The 26,040-nt window shown below is 52.5% G+C and overlaps 2 protein-coding genes, 1 long non-coding RNA gene and 1 pseudogene across 10 annotated transcripts in view; 3 read left to right on the top strand and 1 right to left on the bottom strand.

Moving 5' to 3' along the window:
- Positions 1-4,823: 4,823 nt before the first annotated feature.
- LOC123610029 lies at positions 4,824-4,922 on the top strand (annotated as a pseudogene).
- An 8,589-nt stretch (positions 4,923-13,511) lies between these two features.
- Positions 13,512-16,161, top strand: SMIM29 (small integral membrane protein 29). 3 transcript variants are annotated; one of them, XM_045497952.1, is made up of 5 exons: positions 13,512-13,632; positions 14,687-14,810; positions 15,068-15,093; positions 15,417-15,522; positions 15,713-16,161. In XM_045497952.1, the coding sequence occupies exons 2-5, from the start codon at positions 14,760-14,762 to the stop codon at positions 15,776-15,778; spliced, it is 249 nt and encodes an 82-aa protein (XP_045353908.1). In that variant the 5' UTR covers positions 13,512-13,632; positions 14,687-14,759; the 3' UTR covers positions 15,779-16,161. The 3 variants fall into 3 exon arrangements, with proteins under 3 accessions (XP_045353908.1, XP_045353907.1, XP_045353906.1); XM_045497951.1 differs by having other exon boundaries at positions 14,687-14,870; positions 15,456-15,522; XM_045497950.1 differs by having other exon boundaries at positions 14,687-14,870.
- A 170-nt stretch (positions 16,162-16,331) lies between these two features.
- HMGA1 (high mobility group AT-hook 1) lies at positions 16,332-25,126 on the bottom strand. 2 transcript variants are annotated; one of them, XM_045497947.1, is made up of 5 exons: positions 25,019-25,126; positions 21,514-21,692; positions 19,707-19,790; positions 18,990-19,040; positions 16,332-17,709 (listed from the first exon to the last, which is right to left on the bottom strand). In XM_045497947.1, exons 2-5 carry the CDS (start codon positions 21,646-21,648, stop codon positions 17,656-17,658), a joined length of 324 nt encoding a protein of 107 aa, XP_045353903.1. In that variant the 5' UTR covers positions 21,649-21,692; positions 25,019-25,126; the 3' UTR covers positions 16,332-17,655. The 2 variants fall into 2 exon arrangements, with proteins under 2 accessions (XP_045353903.1, XP_045353904.1); XM_045497948.1 differs by having other exon boundaries at positions 21,547-21,692.
- Positions 25,103-26,040, top strand: part of LOC123608268 — a 55,209-nt gene continuing 54,271 nt past the window's right edge. For 4 of the 5 annotated variants that reach the window (XR_006717156.1, XR_006717158.1, XR_006717159.1 and 1 more), the window contains exon 1: positions 25,103-25,206. This is a non-coding gene — a long non-coding RNA (uncharacterized LOC123608268). The remainder of the gene's footprint in view (positions 25,207-26,040) is intronic. The other variant, XR_006717163.1, reaches the window with a different exon arrangement.

Below are 26,040 nucleotides of genomic sequence, written 5' to 3'. Positions count from 1 at the left end.
GAGGGTGAGCCTCCTTCCTGATAGTTGCAGACAAATCACCTGGGCCTCTATTTGGGGGCCTGGGGTGGGACCATCACGTAGTCGAGGCAAGCCCAGGGCTGGAGGCCAGGGTGGGAGGGGCCCTACTCCTGGAACTTCTGGCAGCTCCTGCGAGGACCCTGAAGTGGAGAGAGCCCCAAAACAACAAAAAGAGACGGCCTTGCTCCGAGGCCCCGTGCCTCACCTCCTCCGACCGCCGGTGACATCACAACGGCAGGAACAGGGACTATGGGGACCTTCTGCCTCGATCCCAACTGGCCTTGATCCCAGAGTGGGGTGGGGGCCGAGGCTGACCCCACTCTACTGGCCAGTGTCTTCTCAGAACCTCTTCCTCCACGCCTCCCTCCTGGAGCTGGCCCCCCCCTGCTCCCCCTGCCTGGGGGAAGACCCACAGGCTTCTGAAACAGGCAGAGGAGCAGCTGAGTAAAGGCACAGAGAAGGTGCGAAAAAACAGAGGGGCTTCGGGCAGAACGCCAAGTAACCTAGCAAAAAAAAAGTGAGCCGGTGTGAGAAAAAGCCTAGAAGGAAGCACCCTCTGAGGTTGGGGTTACTGAGTACATTTTTTCTGTGTTATGTTGCACATCCTCCAGCTCTTGGTAATCTGTTTTTGCGGTGAGAAAGGAAATCATCCCTTACCCTTAAAGGAGCATTTTATTATTTACCTGATGTTTAGTCCTTGTAAGTTATTCCTGCCAACCAGCCGATCATCTTATTTATGAGGTGGTTAGCATTTTGGAGGCAGGGACTCTGAGACTCCATCGTGGTGAATGACGGACTTGAAGGCACAATAGCAGCCTGTGGTCTGTTCTGGAGACTGTTCTGTGTGTCCTCGAGAACAGTGCCTGTTCTGTTGTCGGGTGGAGTGTCCCGTAGTCTTTTAGGTCCAGTTGGTTTCTAGTGTTTTTCAAGTACTCTATTTTCTTCCTGATCTTCTGTATAGGATGTTCTGTCCATCATTTGTTTTAATGTTTATTTATTTATGAGAGAGTGCAGGCAGGGGAGGGGCAGAGAGAGGGGGACAGAAGATCCGAGGAGGGCTCTGCGCTGGCAGGCTGACAGCAGGCAAGCCCGATGTGGGGCTCGAACCCACTAACTGAGAGATCATGACCTGAGCCGGAGTTGGATGCTCCACTGAGCCACCCAGGTGCCCCTGTCCATTGTTTTTTTTTTTTTTTAATTTTTTATGTTTGTTTATTTTTGAGAGCGAGAGAGAGCACGTGGGGGAGGGGCAGAGAGAGAGGGAGACACAGAATCCGAAGCAGCCTCCAGGTTTCCGAGCTGTCAGCACAGAGCCCGCTGCAGGGCTCGAACTCACGGTGTGCGAGATCATGACCTGAGCCAAAGTCGGCTGCTTAACCGACTGAGCCACCCAGGTGCCCCGCCCCTGTCCATTATTGAAAGTAGGTGCCTGGGTGGCTCAGTCGTTTGAGTTGATTTCAGCCCAGGTCATGATCTCACCGTTCATGGGTTGGAGCCACCCCCACCCCCGTCAGGCTCTGGCTGACAGGGCAGAGCCTGCTTGGGATTCTCTCTCTCTCCTTCTCTCTCTGCCCCTCCCCGACTTGCGCTTTCTCTCTCTCTCAAAGCAAATAAACTTTAGAAAATAATAAAAAAGAAGAGAAAAGAAAGTAGGGCACTGAAGTCTCCAACTATTATTGTAGACGTGTCTATTTCTCCCTTCACTTCTGTCATTGTTTGCTTCATATATTTTGAGATTCTGTTGTTTGGGACATATAGAATTGTTACAGCTTCTTCACGAATTGACCCTTAAATCAATATATAATGTCCTCCTTTGTCGCTTGTAACAGTTTTTTATTTCAAATCTATTTGGTCTAGGATTAGCATAGCCACCCTGGCTGTCTTTTGGGTGGCTCTTTGCACAGAATATGTTTTTCCATCCCTTTGCTTACAACGTATTTGTGTCTTTGGGTCTAAAGTGAGCCTCCTGGGGGCGCCTGGGTGGCTCAGTTGGCTGAGCGGCCGACTTCGGCTCAGGTCACGATCTCGCGGTCGGTGAGTTCGAGCCCCGCGTCGGGCTCTGGGCCGACGGCTCGGAGCCTGGGGCCCGCTTCCGATTCTGTGTCTCCCTCTCTCTCTGGCCCTTCGCCTCTCGAGCTCTGTCTCTGTCTCTGTCTCTCTCAAAAATAAATAAACATTAAAATAAATAAATAAATAAATAAATAAATAAATAAATAAATAAATAAAGTGAGTCTCCTGCAAGCAGCATATACTTGGATTTAAAAAATATATATATTTTTGGCCATCTTAAAGTTTACAGTTCAGGGGCAGTAAGTGCATTCCTGTGCAACCATCACCGCCACCCGTCTCCAGAACTTTTCTCATATCCCCACACTGAAACTCCGTACCCATTAAATAATAATTCTCCATCTCTCCCAACCCAGCCCCTGGCAACCACCGTTCTACTTTCTGTCTCTGTCCATTTGATTACTAGTGTATGTAAAGTCCTAGGTACCTCATCCAAGTGAAATCATAAGCATCTGTCCTTTCGTGTCTGTTTTTCTCTCCCCCTTAGCGTAATGTCATCAAGGTTCGGACATGTTGTAGGCGTGTCAAAATGTCATTCTTTTTTAAGGATGAATAATATTCAATATGCCGTTGTATACATATATATGCCTTAGTTTTTTTTTTTTTTTTTTTTTTAACGTTTATTTATTTTTGAGACAGGGAGAGACAGAGCATGAACTGGGGAAGGTCAGAGAGAGGGAGACACAGAATCTGAAACGGGCGCCAGGCTCTGAGCTGTCAGCACAGAGCCCGATGCAGGGCTCGAACTCACGGACCGCGAGATCGTGACCTGAGCCGAAGTCAGCCGCTTAACCGACTGAGCCACCCAGGCGCCCCTATGCCTTAGTTTTTGTATCCATTTACCTGTCAGTGGGTGCTCCATTCACCTGCTGTGAATAATGCTGCTGTGAGCATGAATGTACAAATACCTGGCTTTCAACTCTTTCGGGTATATATTCGAGCAGAATTGCTGTATCGTATGGTGATTCTATTTTTAATTTTTTGAGGAACCGCGATACATACTGATTTCTATAGCGATGATACATTTTATATTCCCAGCAGCAGTACACAAGAGTTCCAATTTCTCTACCTCTCCACCAACATTTGTCTATTTTATGTTTTGTGTTGTTATGTTACATTTTAAGTAATGGCCATCCTAGTGTGTACGAAGTTTTGACTTGTGGTTTTGGCTTGCATTTCCCTAATTAGTGACGTTGGACATCTTTTCGTGTACTTATCGGCCATTTGTTATCCTCTTTAGAGAAATGGCTATTCAAGTCCTTTGTATTTTTTTATTTATTTTCAGTTAGATCATTTTTTATTTTATTATTTATTTATTTGTTGTTGTTGTTGTTGTTGTTGTTTTTTAAGTAGGCTCTACACCCATTGTGGGCCTTGAACTCATGATTCTGAGAGCAAGAGTCTCATGTTCTACTGACTGGGCCAGCCAGGCACCCTGGTTAGATCATTTTAAAATCCATCCTGGGGGTGCCTGGGTGGCTCAGTTGGTTGAGTCTCTGACTCTTGATTTCAGCTCATCCCAGGGTGAAATCCCAGGGTCGTGGGATTGATCCCAGGGTTGTGGGATTGAGCCCTGCGGGCTCCACACTGAGCGTGGAGCCTGCCTAAGATTCTCTCTCTTCTGCCATTCTCTCCCCATTCGTGCTCTCTCCCTCTCTCAAAAAAAAAAAAAAAAAAAAAAAAAAAAAAAAAAAAGTTAAAAAAATCCATTCAGCCAATCTGTCTTCTTATGTGTGTAGTAAAATATACATAAAACTCACCATTAAGTATATACTTCAGTGGCATGAAGTACATTTGTAATGTATAATCATCACCAATCTCTGTCTTTTAATTGGTGAACTTAATCCGTTTACATTTAAAGTGAGTAGTGGGGTACCTGGCTAGCTTAGTGGGTAGAGATTGTGACTGTTGATCTCCAGGTCATGAGTTTGAGCCCCATGTTGGACATAAAGCTTACTTTAAAAAATGAATAAATAAAATAAGTGATTACTGATATTGAAGAATTTACTTTTGTGATAGTGTTCTTTTCTATATGTCCTCTTCTTTTGTTCCCCAGTCCTTCCAATACTGTGTTCTTTTGTGTTTGATTTTTTTCTAGTGTACCATTTTGATTTCCTCTTCACTTCCTTTTCTGTATATTTCCTACTTGTTTTCTTAGTGGTTACCATGGAGATTACAGTTAATATCCTAAGATTCGTAGCTAATTTATCATCAGACACCATGAAGGCCTAAAACCAGTAGGATGATATATTTAAAGTAGTGATAGGCAGGTGCCTGGGTAGCTCGGTCGGTTAAGCGTCCGACTTCAGCCAGGTCACGATCTCGCGGTCCGTGAGTTCGAGCCCCGCGTCGGGCTCTGGGCTGATGGCTCAGAGCCTGGAGCCTGTTTCCGATTCTGTGTCTCCCTCTCTCTCTGCCCCTCCCCCGTTCATGCTCTGTCTCTCTCTGTCCCAAAAATAAATAAACGTTGGAAAAAAATAAAAAATAAAATAAAAAAAAAAAAAAAAATAAAGTAGTGATAGGCAGGTGCCTGGGTAGCTCGGTCGGTTAAGCATCCAACTCTTGATCTCAGCTCAGGTCTTAATCTCAGGGGTCGTAAGTTCAAGCCCCACATTGGGCTCTGCACAGGGCATGAAGCCTACTTAAAAACAAGTGGAAGGAAGGAAGGAAGGAAGGAAGGAAGGAAGGAAGGAAGGGGAAGGGAGGGAGGGAGGGAGGAAGGGAGGTATTGATAGGGTGTTCCCTATGGTGGCACATATACTAAAATTGGAATGATACACAGGAGATTAGCGTCACCCCTGCCCAAGGATAACATTCATGAAGCATTCCATATGTTGAAAGTTATGCTTACAAAAAAATAAATAAAATAAAGTACTGACAGTATTCTTGTATTTTTGGTATGTAACTCCTCTTTTGTGTTTCTTATATGATTTAAAAGGCAGATGCATAAAACAATAATTATAAATCTATGTTAACATGTACATAATGTGTACAGATGTATTTGTACCAATAACGTAAAGGGGGTATGGAATTGACTAGGAGGAATTAATGTACGTTATTGAAGCTAAGATGGTATCAGTTCAGTCTAGATTGTTATACATTTATCTATTTCTTCTTAAGTGCACTTAGGTAATTTGTGTCTTTCCGTGTATCCTCCATTTCAACTAAGTTGTTGGATTTATTGGCATAAAGTTGTCCCTAATGGCCTCTTATTAGTCTTTTATTATCTGTAAAATCTGTTGTGATGTTACTCTCTCATTCCTGATATTAATGATTTGTATTTTTTCCCGACCATTCTGGCTAGAGGTTTATCTATTTTGTTGATCTGAAGCAGCATTTAGTTTCATTTATTTTTCTCTATTTTTCTGTTTTCTATTTCATAGATTTCTGCATTGAACTTTTGTTTTCTTCTGCATACTTTGGTTTCAGGTGGAAGCTGAGGTCATTGACATGAGATCTTTCTTCCTTCTTCCTCCCTCCCTCCCTCCCTCCTCTCTCCCTCCCTTCCTTCCTTCCTTCCTTCCTTTTTTTAAAAAAGGATTTTTAGGGCGGGTGCATGGGTGGCTCAATTGGTTGAGCATCTGACTTCAGCTCAGATCATGATCTCACAGCTCGTAGGTTTGAGCACCACATTGGGCTCTGTGTTGACAGCTTGGAGCCTCGAGCCTGCTTTGGATTCTGTGTGTGTCTCTCTCTGCCCCTCCCCCACTTGTGCTCCGTCACTCTCTCTCAAAAAAAAATAAACATTGAAAAGTTTTTTTGTAAGAAAAGACTTTTTTTGGGGGGGGTGCTCCTGGGTGGCTCAGTCAGTTAAGCATCTGACTTCGACTCAGGTCATGATCTCGGGGTCCATGAGTTCAAGCCCCAAGTTGGGCTCTGTGCTGACAGCTCAGAGCCTGGAGCCTGCTTCAGATTCTGTGTCTCCCTCTCTCTCTCTGCCCCTCCCCTGCTTGGGCTCTCTCTCTCTCTCTCTCTCTCTATAAGTAAATAAATGAGTCAGATGTTCCTTAAAAAAAGGCGTTTAGTCAAGGTGCCTGGGTGGCTCAGTTGGTTAAGCGTCTGACTCTCGGTTTTGGCCCAGGTCGTGATCTCATGGCTTCATGGGTTCTAGCCCTGAGTGAGGCTCTGCACTGGCAGCATGGAGCCTGCTTGGAATTCTCTCTCTCCCTCTCCACCCCTCCCCCACTCACACTACATCTGTCTCTCTCAGAATAAAGAAACAAACAAAGGCATTTAGTGCCATAAATTTCGGTAATGGAGGTGCCCCACAAATTCTGTGTTGTGTTTTCATTTTCACTCAGTTCAAAATACTTCCTATTATTAAAAAAACTTTTTTTTTAATTTTATTTTTAAGTAATCTCTACACCCAACATGGGGCTCGAATTTACAATCCTGAGATCAAGAGTCACATGCTCTACCAACTGAGCCAGCCAGGTGCCACTCTAATTCTTTTTTTTTTTTTTAATGTTTATTAATTTATTTTGAGAGAGAGAGAGAGAGAGAGAATTTCAAGCAGGCTCCACACCATCCAGAGCCCAACATGGGCCTCAATATCACAAACTGTGAGATCATGACCTGAGCCAAAATCAAGAGTCAGACACTTGGCTGTCTGAGCCACCCAGGCACCCCCTAATTATTTTTTGATCCAGAGGTGTGTTACTCATTTTCCAAGCATTTGGGATTTTCCAAGTATCTTTCTGTTATTGGTTTCTTTTCTTTTCTTTTTTTAGAGAGAGAGACAGCATGCGCCCATGGGAGCAGGGGAGAGGAGCAGAGAGAGAAAGAGAGAGAAACTTTTTTTTTTTTTAATGTTTATTTATTTTGAGGGAGAGAGAGAGATAGAGCTCGGATGGGGGAGGGGCAGAGAGAGAGGGAGACAGAGAATCCCAAGCAGGCTCTGCACGGGGGCTTGAACCCACAACCCCTGAGATCGTGACCTGAGCCGAAATCAAGAGTCGGATGCTTTACTGAGCACCAACTTTACTTTACGGATGCACCTCCCAGGTGCCCCGAGAGGGAGAGAGAATCTGAAGCAGGCTCCATACTCAGCGCAGATCCCAATGAGGGACTCGATCCCACGACCCTGGGATCATGTCCTGAACTGAAACTGAGCAGGATACTCAACCGACTGTCACCCAGGCGCCCTGTTATTGGTTTCTAATATAATTCTGCTGTGATCAGAGAATATACTTTGTATGACTTGAATCCTTTTGAATGTTCTATGTCAAGTTGGTTGATAGTGTTATTCAAATCTACTATATCCTAGCTCAGTATTTGTCTACTTGCTTTATCAATTACTAAGAGAGTAGTACTGAAACCTCTGACTCTAATTGTGATCATTTTTCTTGTAATTAGTAATCAGTTGTAATCAGTTTTGGCTTCATATCATTTGAAGCTCTCTTACAGGACACGTGAACATTAGCATTGTTATGTCCTCAATTAATTAACCCCTTTGTCATTCTGAACTGAACTTCTTTATCCCTGGTAATATTCTCTGCTTTGAAATCAACTTTGTATTATATTATTGTAGCCCTCCCAGCGTTCTTTTGACTGCATAAGCATGGTGTATTTTTTTCCATCTTTTTCCTTTTACCCTATTTGAGTCTTTATATTCAAAGTACATTTGTTGTGGGCAGCATATAATTGGGTCTTGCTTTCTTATCCACTCTAATGATCTCTGCCTTTTAATTTGGTTGTTTCAACAATTTACTTTTAATGTGATGACTGATAAACAGTTGACTCTTCAACAGCATAAGTTAGAACTGGGCAGGTCCACTTATACACAGATTTTTAAAAATAAATATAGTACAGTACTATAGATGTATTTTCTCTTCCTTATGATTTTCTTTATTCTATTTATGTCATTCTAAGAATACAGTATAGGGGTGCCTGGCTGACTTAGTCAGTAGAGACTCTTGATCTCGGGGTGGTGAGTTTGAGCCCCATATTGTGCATAGAGATTACTTTAAAAAAAGAATACAGGGGCGCCTGGGTGGCGCAGTCGGTTAAGCGTCCGACTTCAGCCAGGTCACGATCTCGCGGTCCGTGAGTTCGAGCCCCGCGTCGGGCTCTGGGCTGATGGCTCAGAGCCTGGAGCCTGTTTCCGATCTGTGTCTCCCTCTCTCTCTGCCCCTCCCCCGTTCATGCTCTGTCTCTCTCTGTCCCAAAAATAAATAAACGTTGAAAAAAAAAATTAAAAAAAAAATAAAAAAAATAAAAAAAGAATACAGCATAAAATCCACATGACCTACAAAATATGTTTCATCAACTGTTTATGTTATCGGTAGGGCTTTTGGTTAACAGCAGGCTATTTGTAGTTCAGTTTTGGGGGAGTCAAAAGTTCTACACAGATATTTGGTTTGCTCCTAATCCCCATGCTGTTCAAAGGTCAAGGGTAGTTAGGTTTCAGTTTATCATCCTATTTGTTTCCTAGTTGTCTCATCTGTTCTTTGCTCCCTTTTCCCTCTTTTTCTGCTTTCTTTAAATTATTTTTTATTCCATCTTTTTTCTTTTGTTGCTTTATTAGCTATAACTGTTATTTTACTAGTTGCTTTAGGGTTTATACTATACATCTTTAACTCACAACAGTCCACTTAAAAAAATTTTGTTTATGTTTTTTTGGGAGAGAGAGACAAAGCGTGAGCAGGGGAGGGGCAGAGAGAGAAGGAGACATAGAATCTGAAGCAGGCTCCAGGCTCTGAGCTGTCAGCACAGAGCCCAACGTGGGGCTGGAAGTCACCAACCGTGAGATCATGACGTGAGCCGAAGTCGGACGCTTAACTGACTGAGTCACCCAGGCGCCCCTCCACAGTCCACTTTTAAGTGATATTACACAACCTCATGTATATCTGAATCTTACTATATTTCCATTTCTTGTCCAACCTTTGTGCTATTGACATAATACATTTTGTATCACGTCTGACTCCATAATACATTTCACTTTTACATATGTTAACTTGAATCCTTTTAAATTTGAGATTTGTTTATGGCCCAGAATGTGGTCTATCTCAGTAGATATTCTCAGTGCACAAACCCCACAATACATTATCATTTTTTATTTTTTAACACAATTCTCTTTTTAAGAGATGTAAGTAATAAGAAAAAAATGATATACTTACTCATGTAGTTATCACGATAGTTCTTCTTTCCTTTGGGTCGGTCCATATTTTTATTTGGTACCATTTTCTTTTTGCCTGAAGAACTTCCCTTAACAAATTTTGTAGTTCAGGTCTGCTAGTGATGAATTCTTTCAGTTCTTATATATCTGAAGATGTCTTTATTTCCCCTTTATTTTGTAATCTTTGAGAGTGGGGAGGGGCAGAGAGAGAGAGAGAGGGAGAGAGAGAGAATCCCAAGCAAGCTCTGTGTTGTCAGTGCAGAGCCCGATGTGGGGCTCAAACTCACGAAAGACGAGATCATGACCTGAGCCGAAATCAAGTCGGGCACTTACTCAACTGAGCCAGGCGCCTCTCACTTTTGTTTTTGAAAGATATTATTTTAATTCCAGTATAGTTAACATGGAATATGTTAGTTTCAGGAGTACAAGATAGTGATTCAACACTTCTATACATCACCCAGTGCTCATCTGGACAGGTGTGCTCCTTAACCGCCATCACCTGTGTAACCCATCCCCCCACCCACCTGCCCTCTAATAACCATCAGATTGTTCTCTACAGTTAAGAATCTGTTTCTTGGTTTGTCTTCTTTTTAAAATTTTTTTTTTAATGTTTATTTATTTTTGAGAGAAGAGAGAGACAGAGCGTGAGTGCGGGAAGGGCGGAGAAAGAGGGAGACACAGAATCTCAAGCAGGCTCCAGGCTCTGAGCTGTCAGCACAGAGCCCGATGCAGGGCTCAAACTCATGAACTGTGAGATCATGACCTGAGCTGAAGTCAGGCGCTTAACCGACTGAGCCACCCAGGCCCCCTCTCTTTCTTCTTTTACTCGTTTGTTTCCTAAATTCCACATGAGTGAAATCATATATTTGTCTTTCTCTGACTGACTTATTTTGCTTAGCATTATACTCTCTAGTTCCATCCATGTTGTTGCAAATGGTAAGATTTCATCTTTTTTATGGTGAAATAACATTGCATTGTATATTTATACCACATCTTCTTTATCCGCTCATCTATCAGTGGACATTTGGGACATTTTTCTCTTCTTCCGGGCTGCTAATCACCATATGTTAGGCCACTTGAGATTGTCCTACAACTCCCCGATGCTCTTGTAATTTTTTTCTAGACTCTTTCTTCTGTTTCATTTTGGGTAATTTCTATTCTAATGCCTTCATGTTCATTTACCTTTTCTTCTGCAATATCTGATCTGCCATTAATCTTATCCACTGTATATTGTATTTTGGACATTGGAGCCTTCATGTCTAAAAATTCAATCTGGGGTGTTTTTTTTTTTTATATCTTCCTTGTCTGCCCTTAACTTTTTGAGCATAAAGAATACAGTTATAACTGTTCTATTTTTATTTTTTAACTTTTATTGCTTATTTTTGAGAGAGACAGAGTGCAAGCAGGGGAGGGGTAGAGAGAGAGAGAGGGAGACACAGAATCCGAAGCAGGCTCCAGGCTCTGAGCTGTCAGCACAGACCCCACTGTGGGGCTTGAACTCACAAACCATGAGATCATGACCTGAGCCGAAGTCGGATGCTTAACTGAGTCACGCAGGCACCCCCAGTTATAACTTTCAATGTCCTCCTCAGGTCTAACATCTGTCAGTTCTGGATCAGTTTCAGTTGATTATAGATTGTGTTTTCCTGCCTCTTTGCACGTCTAAGTATTTATGAATCCATTTTTATTTACTCATTTATTTATTTTGAGAGGGGCAGAGGCAGTGGGGGAGGGGTAGAGAGATTGGAGAGAGAGAATCCCAAGCGGGGCTTTAACCCACAAAACCATGAGATCATGACCTGAGCCAAAACCAAGAGTCAGACTCTTAACCGGCTGAGCCACTCAGGCGCCCCTTTATGGATCCATTAAAAAAATATATTTATTTATTTTTGAGAGGGAGAGAGAGAGAGAGAGAGAGAGAGAGAGACAGAGAATGTGGGGGAGGGGCAGAGAGAGTTGGAGGGCAGAGAAACTGAGGCAGGCTCTGTGCTGACAGCAGGGAGCCTGCCATGGGGCTTGAAGTCACGAACCTTGAGATCACGACCTGAGCTGAAGTCGGATGCCTAACAGACTGAGCCACCCACGTGCCCCTGAATCCATTTTTTTAAATGGATGCCACACAGTATGGATGTTACCTCACTGGGGGCTGGGTAGTTTTGCATTCCTATAAATCTTCTTGCGTTTTGTTCTGGAATGAGTTTATATTACTTGCCAACGTTTTGATCTTTCCAAAGGTTGCTTTTATGATTTGTTAGGTGGGTCCAGAGTAGGGGGACACAAGGATGAGCAAGGCATTAGTGGAAGTGGATACATAAGCCTAGGCACTCTCCGTAGCAACACGGGTAAGGGAACACTCAAAACTTGATCAGGGTGGCACAGTGCAGCCTCAGCTCTGCCCTCTCTCTCCCCTTCCTGAGGTAGCAGCAGCGTGAAGAGAGCAGAGAGGGCTGTAGTATTCCCCGGCTGGGCTTGGGGGTACCCAAGGGATCTAAAGCCTTATCACTAGAACAAATCGGGCTTCAAATCATTTGTAAATTGGGGCCACCCGCACCTGCCCTGCCTAGCTCAGAATGGTGTTCTGTCCTGGCGGTAACGGAAACGTGCTGAGTTTCTGACACTGAGACCCCGACATACTGGCTTAGCCAGTTGACCGCTAAGCCCACTCCTAGAGGGCCCTCGAGATATGTGGTCAGAAGCTGTGGGGATGAGGACAAAAGCTGGGTATGTGAGCAGCCAAAGGGGTCTGAGTTCTAAAAGTAATTATTTGCTCCTAACCTTGCAAGATGAGGCAAGCCCAGGGCATCTGGGTGGCTCAGTCGGTTTAAGCATATATTAAAAAATATGTATATATAGGAGGCAGGTCCTGCCTGGGGAGGTGGTTTCCTCTGTCTGCCCTCACCTCTGATAGAAGCCTGGGATGGGTGGTCTCCTTACTCTCCAGACTCAAAAGCCTGAGAAACACCAGGGAATCCACCTGGAGCCTCCAGACCTGGGCATTTCTGTCATTCCTTTCCTTTTATCTCTGATTTCCCACCAGTCAGATGATGGTGTCTGAAGGCAAGAGGCCAGAGTTCTCAACTGCCCTCTGGTTCTCCGTTGGGTCATCTCTGCATCAGACCCGCCCTTATCCAACCTCCTTCGGAAGGGCCTGAGGAAACTGGCCAGACCAGACCAAGTGGCTCAACCATGTCCACGCCACTGGCTGTCCCTGGCAAGAATAAGCCGATCCAACTTATTCCTGTATCTCCAGTAGCACCCAAGGACCCTGGAGGGCCTCAGCCTCGTTCAGCTCCCACAACTTTTGTGTTCTTGGGTGGCTTCCATCACCTGCCAGTCTCGAGTTTTCCTAATCGTGTGTAATGGGCTGGGGGGGGGGGGGGGGGGGGAGGGGGGGGATCTGGTACCAAACTACACATACCTACCTGAGGTAATTGTAGATTCACATGCAGTTGTAAGAAATAATAGAGCTCCCTTATACGCTTTGCCTAGCTTCCCCCAATGCTAACTTTTGCAAAACTATACTGGAAGATCACAACCAGGATACTGATATCGGTAAAATCCATCCACCTTATTCACATTTCTCCAGTGCGTGACATTGTAACTAACAGACCACGAAAGCTTTCAAATTCACCGGTGTCGCGAGTTGCTTGTGACCCAGGGGGACTGCACCGCGCTGCTCCACCCGTGCCCCTGCAAACCACGAAAAGGTTAACGGGGCTTTTAACAGGGCATCGCATGTCATCGGTTAATCCGCACACCAGCCTGTTTTACAGACGTTAAGACTGAGGCGCAGAGAAGGGTGGGTGGGTAAGTGGGCCCAGGTCCCACGGCCGGGCAGGACCTAAGCCGGGCTTGCCTACTCTACCCTCTGAGCACAGCCTAGGGGGCCACTAGGAGGCTTGGAAGGCTAAATAAACATAATGAAGACCTTGTGGGCCTGGGGCAGGGTCCGGCCGTGAAAGGAAGAGCAGCCAGCCGCCCCACGCCGCGACTTGGCCCTACACCGGAGCTCCACCCAGAAGCTTGAGCAAGCCGGACGTCACACCTTCCCCGGCCACCTGAGCTCCCCGGCGGGGGCGCTCGGCTGGGGTCCCGCCCCGGGGGACGCCGGGAAGCAGCCCCGGCCCCGCCCCGTCCCTCCCCTCCCCGCGCACTCTCCTCCCCCTTCTGCGCAGCGCTCGACTGCCCTCTGCTGCCGCGGGGTGGACCCTGCAACCCGGGCCGTCCCCGCCTTCGCACCGCGCACCCCCCGCCTCCGGATTGGCCGCTCCAGCCGTCTCCGGGCCGTCCGCCTTCGGCCACTGGATTGGCTGCGCCCCTGTACTGAAGCCCCGCCCATTTCCCCGGGTCCTTTGATCACGCGCCTGCCGGCTCTTCCGGGGCCTGGGAGCCAACCGAGGGCGTTCCTGTCCGGGCTACAGCGGCGGGAGGTAAGGCATGAACGGGTTGGATGGGCTGCAGAGCGCCCGGACGGGTCCACGCCTCGGGGTGCCGGGATTCTAGGATTCCTGGGCCCCTCTGCGCACCGCTCCCCAAACCTCCCTCCCTCCCCCGGCCTGAGCCGCCCAGCGCAGTGGGAACTACCTCCCACTCGCCGATGCTGGTCCGCATCCTCGGAGCGGCCTGACACTCGCCCCACCTCGGCACGTCTCCTCGACCGTGGGACGGTGTGCATGCGACTGGGCAAGCTCGGTGCCCCGACGGACACCGGGACGGGTAGTTCGTACCTTGCCCTCCGATGGAGACCCAGGCGAAGCGGGGTCAGGGACGTTGGGGTCTGCGTGCAAGAGCCTATGGACAATCTCCTTGCATCTGTTGATGGGAGCTGACCCTGTCACCTCCCGCCTGTCAGCCCTCGCTAAGAGGGGAGGGACCTGGGCGGAGCCCCGGGTGGGGACCAGAGGGAGGTGACATCACCTCACAGATACAGTCCAGCCCTGCCCACTTGTGTCCACCCTGGCACATGAGACCAATGGGGGGAGAGGCTATCCAGGCTGTATGTCTGCAGTCACACCGGGGACAGGGAGGGCACAGGGAGAGCCCATAGTCTAAAATGTGGGGACTGGACCAGGACGGAGGCAGTCTCCTTCAGATGCTCCTCCCTCACCCCCTAGGCCACAGTGCAGGACCAAATCTCCCCTTTGTGCTCCACTGGGTAGGTGCTGGCAGCCCAGCGTCCCAGGAGGTTGGAGCAGGACCTGGGAACCTGTGTCTAAGCTTTCCCCAGTTGAGATGTGCAAACGTTGGCCATCACCTGAGCTGGGCCACACCCTGATTTGGGGGGTAGGAGCCGAGCGGGACTCTGGGCCTCCCCTCGATGCCCTCCAAACCCAGGATTTGCTGAGAGTCACACTGGAGGGTTAAACCCAGCACCCTGACCTGGAGGATCCCTTGTCCCGGTGCCTGACCTAAGTTGTGATACATCACTGCTCTTGGGGAGGGATCCAGAGCTTGAAATTGATAACCTCCCTTCCTCCTCCCCAGGGAGCCCAGTGGAGGCGCCCTCCCGAGGCACTACTGCCCATGCTGACTACCCAGCCCTCCGGCTGCCGATGTCATGAGTAACACTACAGTGCCCAATGTCCCTCAGGCCAACAGCGACTCCATGGTGGGCTATGTGTTGGGGCCTTTCTTCCTCATCACCCTGGTCGGGGTGGTGGTGGCTGTGGTAAGGAGCCCCCACGTCCACACATATACACCCACACCTTTGCTAAGGCAGGGCTGGGTGGACCTGAGCCAGCCTGCACACATCGTCTCAGCTGTCCTGCTGTTTTGGGAGTGGAGGGGGTAGAGGTGGGTCCCTCTCGCTTGTGGGCCATCCCGGGCTCGCTCAGCAGCCTCCACAGTGCTGTGTCTCTGTTACAGGTAATGTATGTCCAGAAGAAAAAGCGGTGAGTGTCCCTGCCCTGTTGTTACCTCTCCTGCATTCTGCTTCAGTTTCTTCCCTTGGGATCTGAGTTCCTCTGCCTACGCGTTGAGAGGCCCCTCAGCCATCCTTATACAAGCCCGAAATTTCCTACACCCCATTGTTAGGTTTTCCTGCCCACGTGCAGCTTACCCACCGGAGAGGGGCCCCTTGTAGATTCGGGCATGGATGCTTAGAACCTTTGTGTGCCCCTAAAGGCACCCACTGCAAGTGCCCCTGCCTTGGACAGTCAGGTGTTTGAAGGGAGTGGGCACCCCCCTGGGCTGAGCCCCCTCCCCTGCTCCCCAGAGTGGACCGGCTTCGCCATCACCTGCTCCCCATGTACAGCTACGACCCTGCTGAGGAGCTACATGAGGCTGAGCAGGAGCTACTGTCTGATGTGGGAGACCCCAAGGTGAGCACTCCGGGGGCAGGGACAATCAGCAGAGGTCTGTGTTCTCACCCATACTCCCCCTGAAACAAGAACCTGCTTCTGCCCTCGGTCCTCCCCATTTGGGGCCGCCACCAGTGTGGGGTGCCCCGGAGGCTGTGTCGTGGCCTCTGCCCTGGAACCCAGCCTGGTGGCATGATCTCTTCCCTCACAGGTGGTACACGGCTGGCAGAGTGGCTTCCAGCACAAGCGGATGCCCTTGCTGGATGTCAAGACCTAACCTGACCCCCTTGCCCTGATCTCCAGAACCATGGGGTTTTGGGAGTGCCCAGGGCCTGCAGCCTGCTGCTTGCCTTCCCATTTGCACTCACCCAGCTCCCCCTGCTGGGTACCGGGTCTCCTCTCCTCCCATCCATACCCAGTAGCACCTCACAACCAACTCTCCCCGCCCCCCTTCCGGCCTTCAGGCCTTTGTGGGCTGAGCCTACCATCCACTCCCAAGGGGCTAATACAAGTTTTTCCTTCTGGGGTGGAAGGGTGGTTGGAGACCGACCGTTTTCTGAGCCCTCCCCGACTCGGCTTTGGATTGGTTTCCATGGTGACAGGGCCTAATGTATAGTATTCAGTATATATATTTTGTAAATAAAAAATGTTTTGTGGCTAGGGGTGTGGTCGATTTCTTTGAGAGGCTTAAGTTACCCTTCCCTGGAGCTAATGCTTGTCCTCCCCCGGCCTCCCGCAGCCTGAAGAGCACCTTGAAAGCCACCCCCAACAACTAGATCCTTAGTTTCCGGCCTTCCTACCCCAGGTGCCCACCACAGAGAAGACTCCAGTCCAGAAAAGGATATTTTTTTTATTCAAGTAACTGCAAATAGGAAACCAGATGGGGGGGCCCCAGGCTGGGACAAATAATGGCTACCTCCTCCCCGGCAGAACAGGGGGAAAAGGTGGCCCCTACACCCTTGTCGGTCAATACAGGCCCCCCCCCACTCCTCACTCTGCTGCAGCATCCTAGGGGCAGGGCCCCCACCTTCCCTGGGACTGGGGTGGTCGGTAACCCAGCCTGCTCTGCCCCAGGCCCCTTCCCCTAAGAGCATCTTGGAGGAGGGGGATGTGGGCAGAACAGGAGGAGGCAATGAGGATGAACATTTGGCGCTGGTCGCAGCAGCAATGACGGATGTCTAAGAATGGAAACATTGAACAAAAACAACACAACTGTCCAGAGGTAGTTTGTGAACAGAGGAAAGATGGAACCAGAACCTTGGGGGGTGGGGAGGAGCAGAAGGGTGGGAGTGGGCAAGGCTAGCTCCTTGTTATTAGTGCCCCGTGTGAGGAAAGGGGAAACTGAGGCCTAGGGTAGAAGCGGATAGGGTTGGGCAGTGGCTCCAGCCCACCTTAGGTGGCTGCCACAGGGAACCTGGGCCTCCTGGATAAAGGGTGACCGAATTTCCCTCACTGCAATAGGTTCCAGGGTGGCGGTGAGGTGGGCTGGAGCCCGTTTGGAGACGGTAGGGAGCTCAGACCCCTCCTGCCTTCCTTCCTTCCTGTGCCCCAAAAGGGGCTGTCCGACCTCGAGCAAGGACTAAGCAAGGTGGGAAGGAAGAAAAGTGGGCGTGAGCCGCACCTGGTGAGACCCAGGCTGGGTGGGCGCATCTTGGGGCTGAGCACCCCTCCCCACTGGCCGTACCTGCTGCTGCCAGTGCTGTGGAGTGGGGCAGATCAGAATGAGATGGGGCATGGCCCCTTTTAAGGCCAGGGGAGCCCTCCCAGGCCCCTTAGTGGGAAGCCAGAAGGAAGAGTGGGGAAGCAGAGGGGACCCCCATACCAAGAGCCCAGTCAGCAATGTCCCCAACCACTGAGCGTGGGGACGCAGCAGGGGCAGGGTGCGGCGAGGCGGGAAGTCGGCTTTGTCTGGAAGGGCAAATGTGCGCATGGGTGAGGGGTCGCTGGAAACCTAGACCAAAGGAAACTGCTCCCCGCTCAGGCCTCGGGGCCCCGCAGCGGCTGGTGTGCTGTGTAGTGTGGTGGTGAGGGCACAGGTAGGTGGCGGTGACGCGTGGGCCTGGGGGGAGGGGCGGGGGCGGTGGGAGCGGAGCGGAGCTGTCCAGTCCCAGAAGGAAACTGCTCCCCGGTGAAGGAGCAGGCGGCACGGCGCGGTCACTGCTCCTCCTCGGAGGACTCCTGCGAGATGCCCTCTTCTTCCTCCTTCTCCTGTGAGGTGGGCAGGGCAGTCAGCAAGAGTGCCAGGCCTGCCCCCCTCCCACTCGGGGGGGAAGGGGCACAGGCCAAGATTGCCCCCACCCCTCTCTGTGCTCCCTGGCTCTCCAGAAGGGGGATGAGTCAGGACTGAGTGTGTGAGTGACTCAGCAACCTCCACGGCCCAGTTTCATTCATAAAAAAGGAAGAATTTAAAGGGAGGGAAAAAACCCACACACACGCTGCTCTCACACAGAGCCAGCCCCCCTTGGCCCTGGGGCCCGTGGTGGGTGCAGGGTGGGGGGACCCGCACAGCTCAGTGCAGCCCCGAGCTCGAGGCAGTGAGGAAGTCACTACCGGGCTTTCTGGAGGAGAGGAAGGGAGAGGGGGCCAGGGAGAGGACCGGGGAAGGTGCGGCTGCAGGGTGCGTGAGCCCCCCCTGCTGGGTGCAGTGCAGGGGAACCAGGTGGCCTTGGCCCGCAGGGGCAGCTGCTGGGCTGGGAAGCTGGGCCGCTGACTGACCCCAGGCCAGGGCGGGGAGGAAGGGGAAGTGTGTGCCGCCGGGGCTCACTCACTGGGCGGGAATGTCGGGACACCACACGGGCCTGCGGCCCCCGTGCCAGGCACAAACTCCAAAACAACTTGTTTCCTGTTACTCACTCCTGGGGCCCGGCCAGCACCCTCTGACCCCCCTCCTCACCCTGGTGGTGGCTCAGCTCGAGGAATGAAGGCCTCAGGGAGTTCAGGGAGCAGGTTTGGGGTAGAAAAGGGCCAGGAAGATTAAGGCTGGGGTGGCCGTAACTTCAGTGTAGGCCCTAGGGGCAGCCTCCAGACTCAGGCCACCTTCTTCCATTAGCAGCTATTTGTGGGGGACTCAGAAATGGATAGGTGAAGGACAAACCTCACCCTATGCCCAGGTAGCACTCTTTCCTCATTTCTACTGGTGGGGGGGGCCAGGGGGACTAGATGGCCTCCAAGTTCTCCCTAAAAGTTGAGTCTGTTCTAGTAGAGGAAGGAGAGGCGGCCCCACCCTCCCACCAGGGCGGGGGTCTAGTCTGGTTTGTACCTGGGACCCCTTACTGCTACGGACAGAGCCCTTGAAAAGCCCTGGGCTGGGTGCCAGGACCCAGAATCCCTTTCCCTCTCTAGGCCTGGATAGAGCGATGATGTCCCACCATGCCCGGCTCTGGTCAGCCAGAGCCGTCTTTCCACGGTGAGCGCCCAGGAGGAACAGGCATCACCCAACCTCAACACCCTCCCCAGAAAAACCAAACCACCGCTGTCCCTTCACCTACCAGTTTTTTGGGTCTGCCCCTTGGTTTCCTCCCTGGAGTTGTGGTAGTTTTCTAGATGGTCCGAGAAAAGATCCACTAAGTCAAAAATGTTCCTGACAGTGCTCCCCCAAATGACCAGGGCCCCGATGGTGAGGGAGAGCAGGGAGGAGCAGAACTACATACCTCTGCTCAGGGCGGCCCAGGACTGTCACCCCGGCAGGCCCACCCGAGTCCAGCTGGTGATGACTGGCCAGCCACACTGCCCACCCCCCCCAATATACACACACGCCCCCCACTCCCTCCTCCACCCATGACTCAGAGGATATGAGTCGTGTCTCAGAAAAAATAAAATAAAAAACAAAACAACTGCTCCGAGAGGCTGATGCCACTGTGAATCTGGCCTTCCCTGCTTAATCCCACTCCCTGGGGACCCAGGGGACCCCGGAATGGAAAGAAACACTCTCAGCCCAGGAACTGGTGCTGCTGTCCCTTCGCTCTTCCTGACTCTCCCTTCTCCGGACGAGGAAAGCCGCAGGACTTCTGACTCGACCTCCCCATTGTCCTGGGCAGGAGCAAGTCCCCGGAAGGAAGACCTCGATCATCACCCTGCTTTCCCCCAATTCGCAAAGACTCCCCCTGCCACCCATATGCCAGGGAAGAGGGGGCAGGGTACAGGCCCTTCCCAGAGCCCCCCACAGCCGTGGCCACGGGGACAGGGCCCTCCTCCTTCGTCCTTACCCGGGTCTTGGCAGCACCCTTGTTTTTGCTCCCCTTTGGTCGGCCCCGAGGTCTCTTAGGTGTTGGCACTTCGCTGGGTTCCTTCTGCAAAGACAGATGGGGTCATCAGGGACACAGATGCCACCTGTCCTGCCCCTTTCAAAAGACACAGCTCTCTCCCGTGCCCCAGCAAGACTGAGTCAGCAAGCCATCACCCCGACCCAGAAATCCACAGGAACCATGGCAGGCAAGCCCTCATGATGCAGGTTCTGACTTTGACCATCTTTCGCAAAGCCCCTCCCATGCTGCCCTATGACAACAAAGTGACAAGAAACCAGAAAAGGGAAAGGTGTCACCGGAGAAGAAAGACACTGTCAGGGAGCTCTGCCACCGAAGGGCTCTAAGCTCTTGGGCAAGACACAGAATGCCTGGGCCTCAGTTTCCTCAACTGTAAATGGTGACCACACTCACCTCACGAGGCATCACGAAAAGTAAAGGAAGGATGTGGGAATGTCTAGCACTGGGCCAAGACTGCTGCCCACCCCCTCAGACGACACAGGCTGGAGACTGTGGAGGACGCAGAAGGGGAAAGGAGGCCCCGCGACAGTGGAGGGAGCCTCCAGCCTCCACCCGCAAACTGGACTCCCTCTAGGCTGCCTCCCAGAGCAGGAATGATGCCCGGATGTGAGAAACAGAGATCCCGGCCGTGGTTGCCGCTGAAATTTTAATAAGCCTGACAGGATACAAAAGCTGCTGCATAATGCATAGAAGCTGGGCAGTAAAGGCAGGTCAGCTATGGTTTCGGGGGGACTGCCCATAGGCTGTTTAGAACTATGGTCCAGTAGCCCAACACTCCTTCTCCGACACCCCCCTGTGGACCCCAGCTAACTGGCTCCAGGTGGAGACCAAGGGAACCAGACTGACTTCCCTCCACACATTGTGGCCTCTGAAAGAGGCAGCTGAATCCCACCACTCAGACTCCCCACAGCTCATTATCTCCCTAAAGAGTCAGTACAGACAGCACTCTTCAACCTACAGATGCGAAAGCCGAGGCCCACGGTATAAAGGGCAAGGGTTGCCCTCAATCCCTTTCCTCTTCCTGGGGAAAGGGAAGCGAGCTGGGCCTCACCAGTTACTGCCCCTGTGAGAGAATCCAAGATCTCCACCACAGGGCAGGGGGCCCCCAAAAGGCCAAGCTGGCCTTCTAACCCCGGGAGACCTCAGCAGGGGACAGCACCAGGGTTGAGGGTTACTCTCTCACCAACTCCCCCACATTTTCAAGTTCTTGGGCTTCAGTTTTCCTTTTACAGAGCCAGAGCCTGGCCTAGGGCCACTCTAAGGGAGGTCCATGGATAGATGCTGGCCCAGGATTTTTTTGTTACAGGCCTGGGATGAGGAAGTACAGAAATTGACAGGTATTCGTAAACTTTCACGGCCAATTGACAGAATAGTCTGTACAACGAAATCTCAGGACTGAAAACGTGAACTTCTATATACACATAACTCCTCTTTTCTGTGTTTTATCAACGCATTGGTCCACAACAGACTGGAAGTCAAGGGTGGGTAGTTCACCAGAGTGCGAGCTCTCGCCTGTGTGACTGCAAGGTCGCTTCTGGCTTGGATCGGCCGGCAAGGGCTCAGAGTTCACTCAGATTCCTCAGCCCCCACTTCTCTCCTGGGGTCTCAGCAACGGACCAGGGTGGGCATGCGCCGGGTGCACGTTGGAGGACACACACACTGAGCAAGGATCCTGCACCCTTCTTCCAGTTTTCACTTGGCACCTCCCTAGCCCAAAGGGGTAAACCGAGGCAAAGGTTCGGACACCCACCTGACTCCCTACCAGCGCCGTCCCGGGACTCACCGGAGGCTGCTTGCGCGGCCTGCCCCGACCCCGCTTCTCAGTGCCGTCCTTTTCCTGCTTGGAGGCCAAGGGCTGGCTGGACTTCGAGCTCGACTCGCTCATCTTCCCTTCTCTCTGGAGCAGGTGGAGGAGCGATGGCTGGGATGCTAGGAAAGCAGGAGAAGTCGTTTTAAACACAACATTTTGCTTCAGCCACCTCCTACCCCCTTTACCACTCCCACCTTCAAGGTGGCCTGCTTGTAGGACCCTGCCTGCTCCCAGGGATCCAGGATCCCCACCCTGCTTAGGCTGGTGGGGGTGGGGGTCCGCCCAGCCCCAGCATGTTGCTACAGGGTGGGGTCGAGCCGTTGGCTCTAATCAGCTCCTTATCTCCTGCTCAGAAGGGCGCTTTGTTGTCCTGCCACCCCCACAGGGCCCAGGCCCAAGAGGCACAGCAGGCTCAGATGTGGCTGTGGGTGAGGTCACCGGGGCAAAGGTGTGGATGAGGTGGGGGGATCCTCACACTGCCGGGGGTCCCTTCTCTAGCCAGCCGCCCCTTCTCTTAAGAGAAAGCCAAGCCTGAGTGGCTCACAGGCAACAAGGGAGAAAAGGTAAGCAGAGAATAAGCCTTGGGCTTCCATCTGGCAGCCGTGGGCATCAGTCCCTGGCCCACCTGTCTTGGCCCAAGCCTCGGGACCAGGCGCTACCAGGGCCAAGCTTGATATTCTGTACCAATCACCCAGCCAGGGATGGTGCCCACCCCACTAGCTCTCTCTCCGGATAGAGCCTTGGGGACTCAAGGATGGGAAGTCTGGGAAGGGGAAGTGGGCTGAAATCGCACGGGGGCGGAAAAGAAACCTAAAGCTGAAAGGTGGGTCTCCTCTTCCACCCCCATCCACCTGGAGCCAAATGAGATTGTCCCCTTTGATGCCTGCTTTCAGGAGGGGCAGGAATTCTGCCCTGAGATGGATCCTTCAGAACAGATGCTAGCTGCCCTCCCCCATGCCCCACTCCCCCAGCCTGGGCAGAGCTGGTCGTCAGTCCTCCAAAGCTTCTTGGTTCTCTTCTAGCATCTTTCCTCTTCTTATATACAGGCCGTTTTGTGTGTAATCAGCCCCACCAATTTTCAGTTTACCTAAAACTTCCCACTGCTTGCAGCATTTGCCCCCTTTATCTGGGAGCCTCTTCCAGAAGCTTAAAAGACAGTGAGGGTGCTCCACCCCGTCTGTCTTCCCAGTTAAAGATACTCAACCTGGGAGACCTATGGCTCTACGCCTTCCTGGTAACCAATCCCCGGTTGCACTTGGCAAAGGGTGGGCCCAAGCGGCCTCACTTCTCTAAAAGACCTGCCATCTGTAAAATGGGGGTAATGGTAAGACATCCACCTCAACCGCCTGCTTCTCCAGACTGACGCAAGATCAAACCAGATGATGGTTGAAATGTGTAAACAATGGGAAATCTCACTCCAATCAAAACGAAAACTAGAACATTTGAAAATGACTTCTCTTTCCCTTTTTCCGATTTTCAGACAATTTCCAATTTTAACTCGATGAGGGCGGGGAGGAAATGTTTTTTGCAAACTAGGGACTTTTGGAGGACTGGAGGCCCCCATCCCCAAGCATCAAGATTCTCCAGACGGCGAGACTTTGTCTGGTAATTATTCTATTTTATAATATTTCAGACTTGAAGACCCTTTTAAACAAGGTGGTTGGTGATTTATCCTGCTCCGTCATTAGTGGCTTGGCCTGCTCTGTAATTACAGGCAGTGATTAGAATCTTATATTACACCACAGGTTCCCCTTCAAACTAAACATCAAAATTAATCAGCCTAAATGAGTGCTGACCTCACATGAGGTCTGTTGAAGGCCCCCTCACAGAGGGGGTTCCAGTTGGGCCAAGCCAGCCCCTAATCCCAGAAAGCCTGGGCCCAGCAGGCCTGGGAATCCTGGTGGGTCTCTGGGGGAAGTTCTTGCATCATCTGGTGCTTCCACCCACTTTTTGCTACTGGGGACCCTTTAATCCATTCTCCAACCACCCCCCTCCCAATCCAGGCCTCCAGGAACTGAATGAAGGCCTGAGGCCCTCTCTGGTGAGACCAACAAATGCTTGTCTCTTCCACCTGTTTCTGAAAATCAGAGGCCTAGCTGGGCGAAGCCATGTTTAGGGCCCGACCTCAATCCTTCAGTTTGTAATAAGCCCTTCTGGGCCTCAAAAGCTTGTCCCTCTCCATACACCGGGCGCGCAATGTGTATTCCACAAAGGCTTAGGGAATCTACAAGAACGACCCTAGGAAATCCTCATGGCGCTCCCTTGTTTTCTGGAAAAAAAAGTAGCCCAGAGAGGCCTGAAGAGTTGCCCAAGGTCACACAGCAAGTAGGCAAGCAGGATACAGTAGGTTCCTGGCGACCCCTCTAGCCCGCCACTTTCCCTACCCGCCTAGAGAATGGTTAAGTCCCTGTCGCCCCCTGCTCCAGACCCGGCCTCAGGGTGACTCTGCAAGTGTCTGCGCCGGGCCGTTGCAGGTCGGCCGGCGGGACCAGGGGCCAGAGCGCACGGGGGGAGGGGCACAGGCTGCTCTTGCAGGCGCGGGAAACTGGTGCACCCCGACCGCATGCACCGCCACGCGGGTGCACCCGGCCCCACTTCCTGCCAGAGGGGGCACCCAAGCCCGCCTTGGGGCAGGAAACCTGGCGCGCGCGGGCGCGGGGCAGAGGAAGAAAGACACCTCCCTCCGCGCCCTCCCCGCAAAATAAAGCCCCAGAAAAAAAAAAAATTGAAACGGGGAGTCAAAGGGACTAGTTCCAACAGAGCCCTGCAAAGCAGAGAAACCTGTTTGTGGGGGCGGAGGGCAGGCCCGGCCCTGGGGGCTGAAGAGGCGCGGGCCGGGCCAGAGGTGGGGTCCGGGTGAAGCCCCAAACCCAGGCCCGCGATTCGGCCTCATCTGCGTGAGGGGGGGGGGGGGGAGGGCACCAGGAAAAAGGCCGAGCGGGAACGGGGCCGAATTGCGGGGTTCCTGCCCATCCCCCTCACTTCTAGAACTTCCCCAGGCTGCGGGGGGCGCCCGGCCCCCCACCCGCCTGCTGCGCCGCAGCCTGTTCCTCTCCCCGCCCCCCACACCCCGGGCCCCGGCTCGGGCTCCGGCGGGAGCGGCGGCCGCGCGAGGTGCACCGGGCTCCGCCGGGTGCACAACTCGCGCTCGCCGCAGCCGCGCGCCCCCTCCCCCACCGCGCGCCTTTCCCGGGTCCCCGCCCCCCGCAGGGCGCCCGCGGCGCGGGGGAAGGGGTGCGGGCGCCCTCCCCGCGCCGCCGGGCCCCGCCGCCCGCCCCCGCGCCGCGCGGCCCTCCCCCGCCGGCGGCTCGCGCAGCCCCGGCCTGGGAATAAAGCCGGAGGCGCGCGCTGCAGCCCTGGGCGGCTTGCAGGAGGGGCGGCGTGCAGGCGGGGGCGCGGGCGCCCCCCTCCGCCGCCGCCGCCGCGGGCCCCGGGGACGACTCACCGCGAGCTCGGCCGCCGGCCTGCGGTGCGCGCTCCGGGCTGCCGGGAGCGACGGTGCTGGGCGCTGAAGACCGGCCTGGCTCCGCCGCCGCCGCCGCTGGTAGCAAATGCGGATCTGAAACCGGGAGAGAGAGCAGAGGCGCTCAGAGACCGCCGCCGCCGCGTGCTCGCCGCCCAGGCCCCCACGGGGTATTTATCTGTCACATCCAGGCGGGGGGACAAAAATATTCACCCTCCCCCGAAGGATGGCGAGGGGCAGGAAGCTAGGCACGGCCCGTGCGCGGCCTCAATAAATAAATAATTTAATTAAATGATAGATATAAAAAAAAAAGAAGCCACCGGAGGGGCCGCGAACTCACGCCTTCTTGGAGCCGCGCCAGCGCCAGAAATAGCCCGGGCTCGGAGTCCCAATTAGAGGAGCGCAGCCCCGGCTCAGGGGAGCTTAAAAAGAGCGACCCAGGGGCAGGGGGGACGGGCCCGCCCGCGCCAGCCGTGTCACTGTGGGGGGCGGGGCCATGCAAATGAGCCCGGGGATTTAAAAGGGCGGCCGCCCGCCAGCCGCCGCCGCCGCGCGGGTGGGTGCTGACTACGGGGAGGGCCGTGCGGTGCCGGGTGTCCGGGGGCGGGCGCGCGGGAGGCCTGGGCTGGGAATCTGAGGCGACGGCCCACTCCCCACTGTCCCGGGCCGGGAGACACGGGAAGGTGCACAGAGGGATCACCAGGGAGCTTTTCGCGGGGGAGGGGGAGGAGGGCATCTTTACATCCAGCAAGGGGGTCCCCGGGAGAGTCACCTCTAGGGGCCTTCCGGGCGTGTGGGCCTGACGCCCGCGGGGCGCGTTGGATGTGGGCGGGCGTTCGTGCCTGCGGGGTCCGCGCGGGCGGGAGGGGGTGGAGAGAAACGCGCCTGTGAGAGAATTCCGCGGCCTACCCGCCGCCCCCTGCGCCCAGATACACGGCTCGTAGATTTCCCCTGGGCGGACAGGTGTCGGCATGTGCATTTTAGTGCCAACGTGCGTGTGGCTG

Source organism: Leopardus geoffroyi, chromosome B2 (genome assembly GCF_018350155.1).
Source record: "Leopardus geoffroyi isolate Oge1 chromosome B2, O.geoffroyi_Oge1_pat1.0, whole genome shotgun sequence".
NCBI classification, from domain to species: Eukaryota; Metazoa; Chordata; class Mammalia; order Carnivora; family Felidae; genus Leopardus; species Leopardus geoffroyi.
Note: the sequence above shows the minus strand (reverse complement) of the source record. Positions and strands in the feature narration are given on the sequence as shown.